The 17148-nt window shown below is 40.4% G+C and overlaps 1 protein-coding gene across 1 annotated transcript in view; it reads right to left on the bottom strand.

Annotated features, from left to right (window-relative positions):
* The window catches only part of SLC44A5 (solute carrier family 44 member 5), a 58574-nt gene that overhangs the window by 23528 nt on the left and 17898 nt on the right, over positions 1-17148 (bottom strand). The window contains exons 2-8 of the mRNA XM_048947066.1: positions 15480-15528; positions 10277-10350; positions 8244-8328; positions 5065-5149; positions 3276-3404; positions 2448-2508; positions 721-844 (exon numbers count right to left, since the gene is read on the bottom strand). Coding sequence (XP_048803023.1) covers positions 721-844; positions 2448-2508; positions 3276-3404; positions 5065-5149; positions 8244-8328; positions 10277-10350; positions 15480-15528 — 607 coding nt within the window. The remainder of the gene's footprint in view (positions 1-720; positions 845-2447; positions 2509-3275; positions 3405-5064; positions 5150-8243; positions 8329-10276; positions 10351-15479; positions 15529-17148) is intronic.

Below are 17148 nucleotides of genomic sequence, written 5' to 3'. Positions count from 1 at the left end.
ATATGACTATATGACTATTACTCAGCTTCAGTTCTGTAAGCAAGCCAACATCAATCTTAGGTATGTCAAAGAAGATTCTAAGTTTAAAAAACCTACAAAAAATTCAGAAAAAAAGTCTACACATCTCGTGATACAGCTTTATTTTAAAAGCTCAGTAAGTGCTAATTATTACTAGTCATAATTGCTTATTATGTCACAAGAAAATCATGTATTGTTAAGCATGTACTAAAAGACATCACTTGTGACTCCAGGAGAGTCTACCTGCAATGTTATCATACATCACTTTTTGACCATTAGGCACATATTAAAAACAGGAGTACTCTTATGAGATGAAATGCCTATAGCACTAGAACAGTCCATGTCAGCAGAAAGGCTAAGCACAGGAAATAGCACAGCACATTAGGGTTTCATTTTTAGCCTTCTTCAACTTTCTTTAATGCTTTCCTTTATTTCTTTTGCTAGGGAAAAACAAACAAACCAACCAACCAAAACATAAGAATTATTTAAAAGCTGACAATTACTTTGAGACAATCAAACTAAAACTTTTACTTCCCTGCTCATTTCTGTATTCCACGGTGTTAGTTTCCCGTGCTGGAACTGTGCAGTTGCTCAGGCACAAAGAGACCATCCATTAGCAAATCTTGCATTCTGAGATTGTGAAATAATTTAGGCTGAAGATGACCAGGCAACAAATGAGCAGTAAAGAATGGTAGAACCTACTTTGCAGCTTCCCTGAGATCAGTTACATTTCTTGTTTTCCCTCTTCCATCTTTGAATGTAGTCTGGTTTGCCACAGTTAAGACACCATTCTTTGTGGAGAAGTCTGGGAAGCATCTCTTGAGAACTATTCAAAATACCAAAACAAAGCATACACATCACATTTCATGACAAGCTTCACTTTCATCCTCTAAAAGCAGATGCAACAAATTCTACCATATTTAAATTGTTTCAATTTTATTATGTCCGTTGTTTTTCACTTTATGATCTATTGTTATGTTGGCTTTGAAAGATTTTGGAAGAGTCAGTATATACAATATGATATTTTTTCTACTCTGGGACATCTTGTCCTACGTTTGCACAAGTTCAGGCATAACGGAAGTATTGCTTTCAACAGGAGATTCTAGGTGCTATCAAAAAACAACAGTAGTGTTTGTAGTAGTTGCAAATTTTGTAAAAAATGCAGAATTACTCTGCCAGTATCTCAGCAGCTTACAAAAACTGCAATGTCTGAAATACGTCACTTACGTGGCAATAATCAAACCAGTCTGCAGGGACAGATTCAACAAAACTGGTCACTAATGGTATTGAGACCCAAACCAAAACATAACAGCAAGCATCAGTGCCTCATATGGAAACTGCAACAGCAGTTACTGTCACTAGACATTCTGGGAGAAGAGGCAATGGAAAATAAATACAGAAACAATTTGTTAGATGAAAGGAGGGGTGAGTTGTAAATCAGAATAAAAAGGAGAGATAGGCACATGCTTTGCTTTGTTGCCCGGCTTTTTCCTGCAAAATGTTCAGATTTTCATTTGGAAAAGGAAAGCAGATCACTCCTCCTACACATCCGTTTTTTATGTAACAATTCTGTGCTATCCTTATCTGGTTCCAACACAGAATGAGACCAGGGTTCAATATTCAGTCTGGAATATCTGTCCTACCAAATATTCTGAGAGTATAATCAATACGCCCCTCTTCCTCCCTCTGGAATCTTTGCTGCATAATGTAGTTTGATAGAAGATACTATCTCTACAAATCACTTCTCTGACTTTTGGGTCACTATATCAATTTTTTGTAAGAATTCTTAACCTTTTCCTAAGTGAATCTGTGTTTTTTTTGTGTGTTTTTTTTTTTTTTTTTATTAAACACCTGCCCCTGGTTTGCACAACGTCTACATGAAAAAGCAAACAGCAGTTTCTCATTTTCGTGCAGTGGCAGATACTCTTGGTACTCCACTCCTGCAGCTGAGACCAACTCTGAGGTCTATCAGAAATACCTGCTAGCCATAGAGACAAAAATGTCTTCAGGCCTCTTTATTACTGATCTCTATTCCTTACAGAGCCAGCATTACAAGTGAAAATTGAGCTGCACTGTAATCAGGCTCAAGTACCCTCTGAACTTTAACAGCTGTCCACATGATCCTTTGTGCATTCACGGTGTTTTCTTGGAGCCAATGGGGCTGCTTGCCCATGTGCTTAACTTGAATTGTAAATTTTTTCAGTATTAGTGGTGATTCATGAGGAAGAAAATGCTCAGCTTGACCGGAGCACAGACAGCAGTTAGAAAAAAACCATCTTTATACTTTTAGACTTCACAAATGATTGGCAGTCACTAACAGGTAACAGCTCCTAGAGACCTTGCCACAAAACATTCTTCAGATCGGAGCTGTGCTTTACTGTGAATACTAAAAATCATCTAAGATACGTGTAAGAAGTAGAACCACTCACAAGGCCTGCTTGGAATGATCATCGAAGGACAATCTTCATCACGTAGGACTTGAGCAACAGACTAAAAAGGGGAAAAATAGGAATGCTGAATACACAGCAGAATAACAAAATGCCTCCAATTTCTCACCCAGTCTGAAAAAATGTCCCAAAATGGGATTTGTAGCCTCCTCCCTGAATTTGACTGGTGGAGCTACAAGAATTATTAATGTTGTGAGAATCCGTACTGTCAATGTGATTTTGGAAAAGACTGTTCTTACTGCTTTTTCTATTAAAAAAATTAAAAATAAAAAACCTTCTCACGTTGGGTCTGCATCTGGGTCAGAGGTGACTGACAAATTGTTCCTTAACTCCTCTTGCTTTTTTCTCTTCAGGAGGAGTAAGAATTTAACACAATTAACTGAGTTGATTTGCAAAGTGTTTTAAAGATGAGAGAAACACCTACAGCACCATTCAATGCAAAATAAATTTTGTTAAAGACAGATCAATTTTTCTAGCTACAAAATAGACTAAGTAGCATTAAGAACTTGGTTGAGATACTCTGCTCTACTGCTGTGGTGCACCTGAGTACAGGAGAACACTGCCTGCCACAGTCCTGCATGCACACGGGTAGCTGCAGATATCTTTGTAAGCAGACAGCAATCACTGAAAGAGGGAACTCGGTGTGCACAAAAGATCTAAGCCGTGAGTAAACCAGTGCCCAACCTTATACATGGAAATGCTCCTAATACGGTGACACTGGAATAATCTAAAGCTCTAATATAGTTCAGTAAAATCAGGCACATTGCCTGAAGAATGAATGCATGCCATCACCTTTCGATACATACACACCTTGCGAGGATTGTTAAAACCAGGTTTGCAGTACTGCCTGAAGTAATTCCACTGATCTGGCCTGTATCTGTAGGAAGCTTGAACATCAATGTAGGTTGCAAACCTGTCTGGGCACTTTGAGACACAAAGCTGCAAAAAAAAGAAAAATGCATACATAGAATATCTCAAGTTGGAAGGGATCCCCAGGGATCACTAAGTCCAATCCCTAGCTCCAAACAGCACCATGCAAAACCCAAACCATGTCTGAGAGCGGTGTTATCTGTGGATCCCAGTGAGCTGCAATAGCAAGTTTGTAAACGCGCAGTCTTACTTTAAAACTGAGCCTCTTTACATGGTGGTTCTTGTTTTTCACTCAAACTAATTTGACATGAAAGGAGCAGGAATTAAAGATCTTATTTGCAGTTTAAAAGAGGCACTGTCAAACTAAAGTCTATTCAGCATTTTCACAAACAAGCAAACAAACCAAAAACAGGGAATTAAACCTCTGCAGCAGCAAACAGGATTTAAAAACATACTCAGTTTTGGAGATGTCTCAAATAAAGTAACTACACACCCTCCCCCAAACTCTGGTTCAACAAACTGTTTCATCTTTCTTGATCCACGACCACTGCCAGCTTGAACACAGTACCAGTCAAATCCCTCACAATGATCTCAGTATTTGTGAGCAGCCTGAACTGTTGCAATAATAAAGTCCAAGGACTGCAGGGCAACAGTTTCTGTGTCTTGAGTGTGAGTAGGTGGAAATTCCAGAAACAAATCTGCTGCTGATGAAGTTTCCATTCTATCAGCAACTGAACAGAATTACGACTCCTGCTCTCCCTTCCCAGAGATTTTCATCACATCAGCTGTGTCAAATAATCTGTGCAGTCACAGCAAATAGGTGAGACAGATCTGGCAAGAATAGGAATCGGGAGAAAGCACAAGTTGGAACGGGAACCACTTTTCAAAGACAGTGAAATAAATGGACAGTTGACATCTAGAATCAGTAAACTGGTCACCAAAAAGCAGCTCTCATCCAAAGTAAGACTATATTTCACCAAACATTCTCAAGATGACTGAGACCAAACTATCGTCTGATTATTTACACAGAACAAATACTCTGGTAGCAAGGGTGGATCAGAGCAGTCCTGCCCCAAACTCCTCTGACCCACCTCAGGCCATAATCTGTTGCTTTCCAAGATGAACTGACATCACTGTTTGCACAATTGCTCAGCAAACCAGACAATAAAATGGCCTCACGTACAGAAGATCAGAAGGGTAACTTTAATCCACATGAGTTCAGGAACTGGAGTTATTGCACAGCTTCACAATCAGTTGCAGCACAGATAAGGGAGATCTCAGATTTTGGCATTAGTCTGAAACAAGCTTTCTTCAATTTTGAAAGTGCCATAAAATCCAACCACACCCAGAAACTGCTGCCACTGGGGATATACACACTGCCATGTACATGCCCAGTTTGGAAAACCCTAGCTGTCAATTAAAATGATTGTTTGTATACACTTATTAGTACTGGACAGCTGCCTGCAATCAATTAATGAGTAACAAACTGCTGTATTAAACTAGACTTTTTTTTCAACTCTGACCTAAAATACACAATCTGATACGTTTCCATTTATTTTCTCTGATCATAACGGAACACAGATACTTTATGCTATGTATGTAATCTATAAAACAACTGTATGGTATTTAGCTGGAGATGAACAGTACTTTTAAAATCCAAACAAATGCACATCTAGTTCTTAAGCACTAAGTCTACAAGGCAGAGAAAATATCTCTGTATTTCACTCACCTGTGTTGTAGGGCACTGCAGGTTAATTAACACTACCGGACTGGCACATTTCAGAATGTTAAAGTAAAACAAAATGCTCTTGTTCCTACAGGAGTGGACATAAGATAATTAACGTTATAAGTATAGGTGCTTGCATATCCTACCACATCAAAATTCACAGCATGCATTGGTATTTTAATTCTATTATTTTAAAGTCTTAATACAAACAAGAAAAAAAATATCACAGATACTGAATGTTCTACAACAACATATCCTTTAAACCAGTTTTTGTTCTAAAGAATACTAACTTTGAGCAGTTCTTCCACAGCAAGGGTTTAAATCCTCGGCACTGTTACATGGTGTCTCAACTGTGCCCCTAAGAAATGCAAAGCTATCTAGTAAAACACCTGCAAAACACTGCAGCCCCTTTGCTTGCACTGAACATGCTGAGTACTGCATACAAAATTACTATCAACAAAATGTACATTGTAAAATCTGATTATTTTGCTGATCAGAAGGTGGCACCAAAATCATAAGCTTTTCATGGATGGAAACTGAAAGCAGCGAGCCAGGAAGCAGAATGATCATGTCATCTTACAATCCCAGCTCTCCCATGGTATCGATAAAGAGCAGTCTAAGGGGTTTGTGCCCATCATCCCACAGCTCCTGGAAATCGGGGCCCTAAGGTCCCGCACTGGGGGCCTCCTCTATTTGGATTTCTTGAGAACTGATGACTCCAAGATCGCCAGATTTAAACACCTACTGTTCAAAATGATCAAAGCGTGCTGGTAAAATTTTCTATCTCAAAATAATTATCAGCTATCTCCAGGGAGGATGGCATACCAGAAGTCCTGCCCTATCTATATGACTTCAAAGTCAGCCAGCCATGCCAGGACTGCTCGGTGCCCCCACGGACACAACAGAGCACGTATCCCATGGCCTGGGCTGCACAAGAGAAGACAGCACAGCAGCCCTGAGCTCGTGCAACTGGCACAGCACTGACACACCGCAGTAACACAAGTGAGTTCTGCCCTGGGAGGAGGATGGTTAAGCCAAAACCAAAGTGCTCTTGGAGTAGCCAGGCTGCTACTGTCGTAGCTCTCGAGCATCCCAGTGCAGGACACGTACTCTGATTAGCACTGGGATTCCACCAGCTGCTTAGTCTGGCTAGATCTTCAAGACCATTACATTCCCCTGTATATATAACAATTACATTTCATTTTCATATATTCATTTTCAAGCTCAACTGCCTGATATTTTAGAATGCACATTTCTTTTCACTGGGGTATGTTCTACTACGTGCTGTTTTACAAAAAACTCATACTGGCAAATACAATTCATTAACTGCTACTTCTTCAAATAAAAAATATAAAATTTTGGACTTAAATGTCACCTTTCTTCAACAGGTAGATTCCCAATATTTTTTTCCTCATGTCTTAGCACACTCACTCGCTGATATTAGAGCAGAAAATAAAGACTACACATGTAGCTAACACAAGAATAAATCTGTGTCCTTTATAGAGAAACTGTATCGTATTCCATGATTACAAGTATGTCCTGTAGAAGGCAAACAGGCTTAGAGATTACATGGAGATTAATGGATGGCTTACAGGGAGGCACAAAGTGAACTACAAGTGATTCTCATAACAACATAATCTCATTAAGTCTCCAGGGACTTTGGAAAATCATCACTGTGAGTTAGCCTTTCTCACTGTACACGGTATCCATTTAGGACATACAAGCACATTCCATACCTGCACTTTTTCTGACCAGAGGGATTTGTTTAGAGGTGCCTTCTGGCAGGCCCTAATGCTAATGTTGCCATGAACAATTCTGCCTGTACAGTGAATTTTATTATGTACCTTTTGACTAAATTTTTTGGTAAAAAACCTCCTCAATGGCAAATGAATGCCAAAATGCATCCTCAGTGGCTGTATTATTCCCTGGCAATGACAGGGACACTTCTACACACAAATTGGAAATTACGTTGTAAGAAATAACTGAAGACTTGTGTGACAAAGAGAAATCAAGAATGCGAGTGGGTGACAAGAATCAGACAGAATGATCTGCCTACGTGTCACACTCAATGAGCAGATGCTGTGTGTCTCTGATCCCCGAACCTATTGGCCAGTGCCAAATAGGAGGCAAATGGAGGAGTGGGTGAACAGCAGGTGAGTGTGCGCAGCGCCATGGAACACACAGCATTACAACTCTTCACAGAGAAAGAGGACTCCTAAGGCCTTGCCAATAGCTGCTGTCGGGAAGCACAGTCAGAGAGTGGAACAGATTTTGTCTTCTTACAGAGCCTAGCCTGCTTCCCCTGTAAAGAGTTTGAGAGTAAGCATTAGCTCTTCCTCTGCCCCCTTCTCCCTTCCTCTGAACTGTCCTTTGGGCAGTGGGTTCACCGTTTTTTGCCCCAGAAAATTAAATGCGAAAATAAAGCAGCAGCAAATACTAGCTCTTGTTTAGATTCCTGCACAATTTCCAACCTCATGTAGTCAGCAAGGGCACAAAAGCTACCAAACGATTACTTTTTGAAAGGGAAACAGTAAAAATATTTATTAATTCTTTTTTCATTAGACACTCTTAGATTTTCAGAGAAAACAATTATGTGACATCTGAATTCTCAAAAGTCCAAATATAAAATACTAGGAAAACAAGATAAGTAAATAGAGCACTTGGGGGCTGATATCCCCAAGAAAGGTATGGCTACAGCTGCCTGACCACGCCGTCTCCCCTCTACATACACTGGATAACCAGCAGAAGAAAATAGGAGCTTTACTGCGTTTTCTTTTATGGCATTTGTTTCATACAGAGGGAAACCAAGAAACTGCAATGCTCTAGAGACTACTGCTGCCCCAAGATGGATAGAAGAGCTTCCCTAGACTTTGCTGTTAGAAGATGTGCCAGCTAGTCACTTCCAATGCTATCAGTGATGCAACCTTATTTACGTTTATACTTAACTAAAAATGTTCTCTGAATGATGACAACTGCTCTACAGTAATAATCTGTGTTTAGATTTCCTCTGAGCAACTAATCTAGTTCTGAACTTTATTTGGAATACATGCAGTAAGAGGACGTCAAGTGTTGATGTCTCTTCAACTTTGCTCAAGAACCACTTGCAGGCAGAGGATGTGAAACCTCATTTTTTATTCATAGTGCACAAGTCATAAAGACAGGCGTTCAGGTTTAGTACTCACTCATTGAAGGTGTCCTTCTGACCACAGAACTGCCCATAGCTGTCAGTTGGATAAATCACTTTCCTGGGATCGCCATGTACCCAAGCTGCAAATATACAAATATTTTAACATTATAGTCAAGGAAACAGCAGTAATGGTAATAGTTGAAATTCACCTCTCACAAACAGTTTCAATTTTTGTTGATGGCTACTGAAGGACACTGGTTTGTATATTTCCTAATAAAAAGCAACAACACAAAACAAACAAACTGAACTACAATACAGATAAATCAGTAACAAAGGAAGTCAGTTCACTTTTTATCTTCAGGGCAAACATATCTGAGTTGGATCCAAAATCTGAAGTAACAGACTTTAAAAAACAATAGTTTTCAAAAGGTGAAAGAGGAAGTACTGCAAAAGTTCTGTTGGCTTACAGCCACAGAGAAACAGGGAGTTGACTAAGCAGACAGATCAGAGTGTTCACAAACAACTGCAGCGGTACTGGAATCCATGGGATTACCCAAGCATGACAGAAATACACCAGTTGTGACTGAATCCAATGGACTCCACTCGCAATAGGAATGTAAACAAAAGCACACTATTTAAATCAAAATATTTCCTGTTCTCTCACTTGGTAATTATCCCATTTTTCAGTTATTAGGTCCGTACCTGGCAACTTACACATATACATAGCTCATATGTACCATAGGCCTGAATGGGAAAAGAAGTTTATCTTGAACTTCCTTCCTCCAATTTAAAACGAGCCTTCTTTTTCAAGCCATTTTCACCCGCGTTGTTATTTCCGGCTGAGAATGAAGTGCACACCATGCACTAGTATCATCATTTCTAAGCTACAGTCTGCAGATCTGACTAAATTCCTTTTATGACTAGCCAATGACTGGTCTTTGAATTACTAACTACTAACTGCTGATCTGCAATTTAAGTAACAGAAACTTCATTTTTTGAAGTATCATCTGGAAGTGAAATATGTAGAACATACTTCCATATCAATACCCTGAGCTAAACTTCTAAAATCAGGTTGCTAAAGAAGTGTAAAAAGAGGCCACTGATCATCTTCAGGAAGCCAAGACTTCATAGCACAAGAACACGATTCAGCTAGAGACTTCCAGCGTTTCCTTTCTGTTTGTCCAGATACAAGCACTCCAGAACATCGCCTGTCTGCACAAAAGCAGGCCATCAGCCACTAAAGCATTTGTACCTTCAAGAAAACAACAAATGTTCCTCTGATCTGAGTCCAGCCCCTTCAGTTTTGGCTTTGTGTTTGAATCCTGACAGAAGGGCAGAGCAGAACATCAATGAAGAATCAATCAGACAGAAAGAGGACAACAGCACAGACACCTAGAACAGGTTGCCTAGGACCATATCCAAACAGTTTTCAATGTCCCCAAGAATTAAGACTGTGCAACCTCTTCTCTGTACTGAACAGAAAATGATAATACAGAATAGCGAAGAAAACTAACGGCTTTTCTTAAATCTAAGGCAGAGCTAAAATGATGTTTACAAGTAAACTGAAAAAGTTCAGGCACACATGCAGTTATGCAATTCTCTCACGCAAAAGGATTATTGTGGATTAATAAATGTTCTGACACGCAAGTAACTCTGGATCCCAAACTAAATGAAGTTATCACTACTCACTGCTCACATACGTTCTTTTGGTAATTAATCTTCAGAACAAAACCCTCTTAAATATCAAAGTATTCAGTTCTAACTTTTGCTGTCAGATTAATGGCAAATGAAAGGATTTTTCCACAACAGTTACTATGATTGTAAAATTATCAAATCATCTTTGTTTTTGGACACATTTCATTTCAAAGTTTCAAACATTTCATCAGTAAACACATCTTTTTGAACTTCTCTCTAATTATGGCAGACACTGAATGTTAATTCACAATTTGATTCTAGGCAAGGCAGTGTTTATTGATCTGAAAGCTTTATGTAGGTATAAGCAGAACGACATGCCAGTTAAAAGTATTCAGAGTTGCTCATCATTGGCATGAGAATGCACTACTGTATACTATACCTGTGTGTACTTACCTACAATTCCTAATGCAATGTAACCCAGAATGACAACTATGAAGATTACACAGCAAATAACATCTGTACAATGCCTAGGAACAGAAAGGAACACTGTTTAAAAATAAGGGGTCTAATACAATGCTTTGAAAACATTGAATGTCCCACTCTTCCCACATCTGAATATACCACATAAACATAGCTGCATCTGCACTTACTGTTTTCTGAAGTCTTCCACTAAGTCACATTTGAGATGCTAAGGTCCTGCTTTCACTGCAAGACGCTCATAAACATCCTCAGTGTGTCCTTTAAAACTGGTATCAAGTTTTAGAAACAATGTCTTGAGATGATGACTCAATACAGCTTACCTGTATTATAAGCAGGTTATGAACGGAAAAACAACAGTGAAACTAAGAAATACAGCCCATCTGCAACTATCCAATCCGTGCAGGAAATTCTTATCCAGCTGCTTGACCTCACCTAGTGCAATCAAAATAAGCTCTACAGAAGGAGAAAAAAAGACTTGTGGAGAGGCGTATCTCCATTTGCAGACAAGCAAAGAACAGCATTCTCTGGACTGAAAACTAAGACGCAAGTATCCAACTCAACTCATCCTACACTGAATATCTATTCAGCTTGTGCAGGCAGAGAAATAGAGATGTGGACTAACACACATTTTTCTCCAGTGTCGGACCTTGATGAGAGGCATTCCAACAAAGTAATTAATAGGAAACATGAACTCCTAAGAGGGTAGGAGAAAGGCAAGCATGCATTTACGGAGACAACAGGTTCTGGTGAGCAATTTTCTCCTTCACAAGCTAACATCACAAGCCTTTGCTTCTGAAGACAAGCAGCAGCATACCAGTTCATTTCTCATAAGACTCTGCAGGTCTCACTCATTAAGAAGTATTTGCGATTTCTGTCTCATGAGTCTACGTTATTTCATTAGCAAAGAAGCACATTATTCACAGAAGGATATACTATCTTCATCTCCCTCATCTGAAATACTTCGATCTCTGTTACTGACAACTTACTGCTTGGCACAGTTTTGGTGACGAGCATTATGGATAGGCTAAAGGTATGCAAACTTGGCAGCTACTCTGCCTGGGCAAGTTCTGTCTGCAGAGGCTGCTGCTCTCCGTTCTCCTCTGGTAGTAATAAATGGCTTCTGTACTGACCTGATCAAAGTTGTATTCCAGTTTTCCATGATATAAGACTGAGCAACAGTCACTCCAGAAAGTGTAATGCGTGCTTCATTATAAAGTGAAAGTAAAGGATTGCCTTCATAAACACAGCAGTGTTCAGCTCTCCTTGCAAGTCTATGCAAGGAGCCGAGAGAATGCAAGCTGAAGCCTGAGCATGAAATCTCATAATGCAATCTCCAATGAAAAACAGTAATTTTTAGTGTCTATCATTCTTTCCATTTTCCAATCTATGTTCTCCTCTTATAAATAACCATTATTCTGTAGTATAAAGGAGCTGACATTTGAAACAACTGCAGAGCTTTGGAAGTGTTTTCAGGTGTGGAAAATAAATGAAAAATCCTGTATCTCTAGGGAGATAGTTTCACCATCTCACCGAAATAAACGTGCAGTAAGGCAAAGCCGGTACAGATTCAGGGTCAGTATAACAGTTATCTAATGAAGGACAACTGCCTTGTTCAGACACTCTGTTGAAGCTTGGCTCTCACCCCATAAGAGAAATTTTTAAGAGACGGAAGATTTAACAGAAGAAATCTCAGGAGAAATGAGCCACCATAAATATTCTAATTACAACTTATAGTGTCTCAAAAATCTCTTCAAGTGTATTTCTCAGAGGTCTCATTTTACGATAACTAAATACAATTAACAGTTACATTTGTTTGTGCTGGATCTTACTTTGAAGTTTTGCAGACCCATCATGAACAAGTATCCATAAACAACCAGAATGCAGGACGTTCTGTTCTTCACAGAACATTTATAGGACACAAACTCTTGTACAGTTCCCAGCATGTCTTAAATGTGCTGGGGGCCCCAGATCTGGAATCTGACATAGTGCTCCAAATGGGGCCTCGTGAGGGCAGAGTAGAGGGAGACAGTTGCCTCCCTCACAGCCACTGCATTAATTCCATTTTAATAAAATGTTTGCATGAAATATAACCAAACTTCACACACAAACCCTTCAGAATTATGGTACCAGCAATGTACCATACGTACTGCCTCACTGAACACTCCTATTAACCCCACTGCTCAGTACTTCAACCACTGGCAACAGCTCTGTTCTCTTCAGAAAGAAAAATCAGTGCAGTCCATATAAGTGTTTCTCCTTGCAGAGTAAGACTTCGCTTTCTGTTCCTCAGGTTTTCAGATCTTTAGCGGTTTGGAGGATCATTTGGTGCTCAACAAATTGTGAACATTTATACTCCACCGTACCTTGAAAAGTACATTAACTTCAGCAGCCACTAGGATAGGATGTAACTGTTCTCCATGCACCTTCCATCACTGACATACACAGCTTGCAGCCTGCCCCTCTTGATATCCCTCTTCATTTTCAAAACTGAAGAGAAACTTAGTCCCTGATTACAGAAAGTTGGCAGTAAGGTTAAGAGCAGCTCAATTTATTTTATCAGCTGAAAGCAAAGATAGGTTTATCCGCACCCACACCATACACACCTAGTTGTCCTGGATTTGGCTGGGATATTTAAGCCATAGAGGTCTGTATGATGTTGCGTTTCAGATTTACGGTGAAAAATTGCAATGAGAGCATGTAGATGCTTTGGCTGCTGATGAGTAGTGCTTAAAGAATCAAAGACACCTCAGCTTCTCAGGGTCTGCTACAGATGAGGCCGGAGGCACACAAGAAATGAGCAGGGGCCACTGTCCCCAACTGATGAAAGGGACATCTGTATAACCAAGATGTTATAACCACAATATAATTGTGTATAATCAATAGATATCAAGGTGCTATAATCGCAATATAATCAAGAGAGTAAGGCAAAGCAGACAACGATCACAAAAAGAGAATAAGTGGAAGAGCTTACCCTTGGGTTGAGCTCACCAGAAGACACCAAAAGAGGGGATCTCCAGAAGAGATCCTTCCCCTCTGGTAGCCAGCTCTTAAATAGGTCCAGGAGGGGTGCAGCCTGGCTCCACCCCTTCCGGCAGCACAGGTGAATTGCCTTCACCTGTGCTCCTCTGGCTGACTCATGGCTCACCTCAGGTGATTAATCAGAGGTTCAGGCCATGACTCAGCAGTTCCCATACAGACATCCTACACTGTTTGATGCAGTGAAAAAGGGGGAGGAAGGAAAAGAGGATGTTACCAATGCCTTTGTTTTGTCTTGTGTGCGCGTGCAGCTTTTGCAGTACTTAACAAACTGTTTTCATCTCAAACCACAAGTTCTCAACTTCTAGCTGTCAGATTCTCTCTTCTGCCTTGCTGTGGGAAGTGAGTGAGTGATTGTGTGGTGCCAAGCTGTCTGGGGGTTACACACTCTAATGCCTCTCCTCCTACAGAAATCTCAAAGTCAGAAGCAAATTCAGTGCAGAAGATTATTTTTCTCCTCTTCAACTCTCGGGAATATATATTCTGAGAAAGCATTTCATTCATCAAAACTAGCTGATCCTTATGTATAATTGATGGATATCAAGATGTTACAATCACAAAATAAACAAGAGAGTTCGGCAAAGTGGACTATGATAACAAGAGAGAATAAATGGAAGGCTTACCCTTACACTGGGCTCACCACAAGACAGCAGAAGGAGGGATCTCCAGAAGAGATCCTTCCCCCTTGGCAGCCAGCTCTTCAATAGGTCTAGGAGGGGGGGGAGCCAGGCTCCACCCCTTCCAGCAGCACAGCTGAATTGCCTTCACCTGTGCTCCTCTGGCTGACTCATGGCTCGCCTCAGGTGATCAATCAGAGGTTCAGGCCGTGACTCAGCAGTTCCCATACATCCTTATTTACTTTATTTTACTTAATTGGGAAAAGGAAAGTAAAAAGAAACATTAATTGTCTTAAAAAAGTCTAAAACTGCTTCAGGGGTTCATGTACTGCGCTGAGTGCACTGATGACTCCACGTGGTTAGACAAGTCATTTGGGGATCTTGCAGCAGCAATAAGTTGAATCTGAACCCAGGTGCACCTTACTGCAAAGTAAGCTCTCTAAGCAACATTTTAGGAATCAGTGCCAGATGGCATACTGTACAGTGGAGCAACACCTTCAGTGTTTAGTGAACTGTTTCCAAGAACACTGTCTCACCAGACATTAAAAATGCACTTAACATATGTCGTATACCAGTTACGGGTCAGTTTTTACTTTACTTTGCTCTTAAGAAGCTGCTGTAGAATGTAGAATGTACAATTAAAACAGCACATACATACCTGAAAGTGCAGTCATCGTCACAGCAACTGTGCATTACTAACAGCAAGCCACAGCACAGAATGGTTTGGGACCTCTAAAGATCAACCACTTCTGAGCCCTGTGCCACAGATACACCCTCTCAACTCTGCCCCTGCGAGGCTCCATCCGGAGTACTGTGTCCAGATCTGGGGCCCCCAGCACAAGATGGGGCTATGGGAGCAGGTCCTGAGGAGGCCATGGGATGCTCAGAGGCTGCAGTACCTCTCCCATGGAGACAGACAGAGAGTTGGAAGTGTTCAGTCTGGAGAAGAGGTGGATCTGGGGAGACCTCATTGCAGCCTTCCAGTACTTTACAAACTTTATAAACTTCCAACACATTATAAACTCCAAGGGAGTTTATAAACATGAGGGAAGTGACTTTTTACTTGGTCTCATAGTAATAGGACAAGGGGGAATGGCTCTAAACTTAAAGAAGGGAGACTTACGCCATTTGTGAGGAGGAAGCTCTTAACCCAGAGCTGATGGGGCACTGGTATGGCTGCCCAGAGCTGTGGGTGCTCCATCCCAGGTGCTCAAGGCCATGGATGGGACTCTGGGCAGCCTGAGCTGGTGACTGGCAACTCTGCCAGGGGGTTTGGAACTAGATGATCTTTAAGGACTAGCCCAATCTAAGCCTTTCTATGATTGCATGATTCGATACAAACGATGTAAAGTTCACAAAACTGGCATTCACATTGAAAGAACTTAAAAGCACGCACGTAAGTGTGGGAAGCCTTTTGGATTAGGGAACTTCAGTATCAAATTCATATGTTTTATCAATCAATTTTTTTTCCCTTGCTCACTGCAAAACTAACAGAATAAAACAGAATGACTTAAGATATTTACCTGTTATGAATAGGTCCTCTGAACTTTGGGTCAAATTTCCTTGGTTCACCTGCATTTAAAATGAAACAACATAAAATCATGTCCTTATTAAAAATAAAATCTATACATAAGGGTTGTTAACAACAATCTTTGAAGAACATCTTCCATACACCCCCATTTACTCAATTGTGTGCAGGCATTAGCAGTAACTCACCAAAACAACTACCTGGTTTCAGTAGTCAGGATCAAAGTTGTTTTTCCTCAAGCTTAAGAAATTGGAGGGTGTCCCTTTTACCATGTGATGAAGTTAACATGCATCCTAACACTGCATCTATCCACAGTGTTGACAACATAAGTTGCTGATACTCGAGAGCCAACAACTGCATCTCACAGTCACACACTGAGAAACTTCTTGTTTGGCAGCAACAAGTGAGTGAAGTACCTCTGTGGAGCTGCAAGCTAAACCCTTCTGGTCTGATTCTTCTATCAAGAATCGCTCTGTATTCTAGAACAACGACGCCATTTTCCCCTTTATTTATAACTGGTGAAATCAGGTGTACAAAGCTTTCCCACAGACTGTCAGTGGAATGAAAACAACATTTTAAGAGATGTACTCCTGAAAATGTGTGGAGTTTACTAGTCAGACAATACTTTGCAAACTCTGCATTTTCCTGATATGGAGAGCACAGGTCAGCTAGTTTTGATGCATATTTTTGGATAAATGTACGCGATACTTTAATCATATCAAACATGATACTGTAGTAGTTTTAAGTATTCTCAAAGCGTTTAGATTCGGGCAATTAAATCTTTTTTTCTGCTTTTCTTTAAAAGCAGTGTGCTGAATTGCCTCAATATCCCACAGCAGTGTGCTGCAAGTGTTTCTAACAGGCATTTCTGGAGCACTTCCAACAAGTATGATATGGAAAAGCGGGTAGAGCGAACTGCCTTCCTATGTAAAAAGCTAAATTGCAAAAGAATAATATTTCCAGTTTGTTTTTTGAACATAATGAAGATAAAAGAAAAACACTAATTGTGACAAACACAAAGTCAGGGAAAATTGAAAGAGTCACTTTCAGCTTCTTTGGTGCTGTTTACAAAGGCGTGCCACCCAGCAACGCCCATACTTGCAATTCCAGGAGCTTCCATTAAAACAGCCACAACCTTCCCGAGGCACCCGTAAAGCACAGTCTCAAAAGAAATGATGTGGAACTGCTTTCTGTAACAGACGGGATCTGCCTTTCCCATTAGGGAGGAAAAAACTTTTATTATGTACATTTTTAAAAGATACAGAAACACGGAGAAAACACAAAAAGTCGTGGGCATTGTTTACTGAACACAGACACTGCTCTGACGATTTATGAACTAGCATTTGTGTCTACTACATCCAACCAAACAGAGCAAAATGAACCCCCTTTTCTGTGGCAATTCCTACCAAGAGTCCATGTTATTGCAGCAAACAGCCTAGTTAGACAGCTGAACACTGCAGCAATGCATGCTTCAGTCTAGTGTTTGTAAAGCATTACATTGGTAGCTCTCAGACAGAATTCAGCTTTTCCAACTTGACATGGAATAAAATGTCTCGCACCAGCACGGCGCAGCGCCTCCCGTGCCATACAGGATGGTTTGCTCACAGTAAGCCGTTACACTGCCAGCACTTCTACTGCTTCTGTAGCCTGTGCTGTTGTGACCG

Source organism: Lagopus muta, chromosome 5 (assembly GCF_023343835.1).
Source record: "Lagopus muta isolate bLagMut1 chromosome 5, bLagMut1 primary, whole genome shotgun sequence".
NCBI lineage: Eukaryota > Metazoa > Chordata > Aves > Galliformes > Phasianidae > Lagopus > Lagopus muta.
This window is presented reverse-complemented; position numbering and strand designations above follow the sequence as displayed.